Source organism: Acanthamoeba castellanii, assembly GCF_000313135.1.
Source record: "Acanthamoeba castellanii str. Neff unplaced genomic scaffold scf7180000084769, whole genome shotgun sequence".
NCBI lineage: Eukaryota > Discosea > Longamoebia > Acanthamoebidae > Acanthamoeba > Acanthamoeba castellanii.
In genome coordinates, this window is record NW_004457268.1 from 338,661 (window position 1) to 340,612 (window position 1,952).

The 1,952-nt window shown below is 61.9% G+C and overlaps 2 protein-coding genes across 2 annotated transcripts in view; both read right to left on the reverse strand.

The window, feature by feature from the left end:
- The window catches only part of ACA1_259120 (uncharacterized protein), a gene marked incomplete at both ends in the record, with an annotated part of 1,262 nt that extends 446 nt beyond the window's left edge, over nt 1-816 (reverse strand). Inside the window, 3 exons of the mRNA XM_004333584.1 lie at nt 174-230; nt 258-295; nt 498-816. Of these exons, the coding sequence (XP_004333632.1) occupies nt 174-230; nt 258-295; nt 498-816 (414 nt within the window). The remainder of the gene's footprint in view (nt 1-173; nt 231-257; nt 296-497) is intronic.
- A 157-nt stretch (nt 817-973) lies between these two features.
- ACA1_259130 (uncharacterized protein) lies at nt 974-1,826 on the reverse strand (the record flags this gene model as incomplete). The annotated part of the gene is made up of 4 exons (XM_004333585.1): nt 974-1,122; nt 1,241-1,372; nt 1,468-1,614; nt 1,724-1,826. The coding sequence occupies 4 exons, from the start codon at nt 1,824-1,826 to the stop codon at nt 974-976; spliced, it is 531 nt and encodes a 176-aa protein (XP_004333633.1).
- Between the last annotated feature and the right edge of the window lie 126 nt (nt 1,827-1,952).

The window sequence follows — 1,952 nt, forward strand, 5'->3', positions numbered from 1 at the left end:
CTTGTGCTTCCAATAGCCCGGAGCCTGGTGTGTGCCCATCCACCCCCCCCCACCAATATATCCGGAACACATCAATGTGGAGGTACGTTGTTGGTTTGTATGGCATGTGGTGGTGGTGGTATGCGGTGGTGGTGGTGGTGGTGGTGGTATGTGGTGGTGGTGGTGGTGGGTACCTTGAGGGGAGCGTGGGCGTGGTGGCACGCCTGGCAAAGGTTGACGCACGAGAGGCACTGCTCGCAACGGAAAAGCACACGCACGATGCGTCCCCCGCAACCAGCGCACTCCACCGGAAACTCTGCACCGTCATCATCACGCCATCCACATAAAGATATAATATATAAATATATATATGTGCATGTATGTCATGCCACGTAATGTAGGTGCTCGGTCGAGAAGAAACAACTCGGTCGAGAAGGGGGTTGCTGATGCGTGATCCGCTACTCCCCACCCAATACCGGGAACAACCAAACCCAACCAACCAACCACAAGACGTGTACCTGCGGTGCGGTAGAAGGCCTCGATGAGTTCGTAGGAGCGCAGGATGGCCTTGAGCACGCCCTTCAGGCGGCGCAGGGTGACGGAGTGGGTGGCCAGGTCGATCCACACGTCGTTGGCGAGCCGCTGGTTGGCCTCGTCGCCCACAAAGCCCTCCACGTCCAGCTGCCCGCACAGCCACTTGGCGGCCTCCGCGCCCGACCCTGCCGACGATGGCGTGTCCGATGGCGGCGAGGAAGAGGAGGGCGACTGGCGAAGCAGCTGCAGCACGCCCTCGGCGAAGATACGGATGGCCGGTAGAGGCAGGTCCCGATTGCGCATCCGGCAGATCTCTGTTATATCATCATCATCATCATCATCATCATCATCATCATCATCATCATCATCATCATCATCATCATGCCATGCCATGCCATGCCATGCCATGCCATGACCCACCCACCCACACCCACACTCAGCACCATAGTCCCCACCGGTGCTACCGCCCCGCCGCCGCCGCCGCCGCCAGCCATGAGGAAGGGGACGAGGAGGAAGAGGTGCACGTGCCCTTGACGCGATCGAGGGCGAGCGAGGCGGCGTGGTAGAGGTCCATCATCGCGAAGAGGTGGTCGGCGAACACCAGATGCGCTGGCGTGGCACCACAAAACAGGGGACCCACGCGTAGAGTTTTTTAAAATATATAATCATGAAATAGTGAGCGTGAGCGTGAGCGTGAGCGTGCGCTCATCCTGGTCAGAGGGCGTACGGTAGGCGAGGAGGGCGTGCTGGAGGCACTGCATGGCGAACGCCTTGTGTTCGAGGGACGGGCAGCCGACGACGGCGAGCAGGCGGCAGAGTTCGGCGTGCATGGTCTTCTCGTAGTAGGCCGCCGGCAGCCCTAGACGGCGAGAGCGAGAGCGAGGAGCGTGAGGCGCGTGGCCACGGGGGGGAGGAGGGATGGGGGCCAGGGACGCGTTGGGGGGGAGGTGCTACCGGCCAGGAAGGAGCGGCGGAGGAGGTGCAGCACCGACGAGTGGAGGAGCGTGGAGGAGCGGGAGGTCTTGACCAGACCCACCAGCCGAGGCAGCACGTCGAGCGCCACCAGCTGCTCGAGGGCCGCCCGGCACTCCCCCTGCGGCGCTGTACGCAATCGACACACGCCACACGCATGTGCGTACAATGAACAACCGGTTCACGTCACCGCGTGATGTGTGCGTGCGGTAGGCCTGCGGAAGAGGGAGCAGCGTACTGAGCTGCATGAGGGCGAGAAATATGTTGACGATGGTGAGGCGCAGATCGGGCGGCGTGACGGGCGCAAAGATGACAGCGCTGAGCCGACCAATGGCCTGCATTTCGATCACCAGCGAGCGCCAGCGTTCTGGGTGGGTCATATGGCAAGAGAGAGAGAGAGAAAGAGCGAGAGAGAGAGGAAGCAACCACGACCACGCCACCCAGCGGGGAGGGAGGAGGGGGGGGTA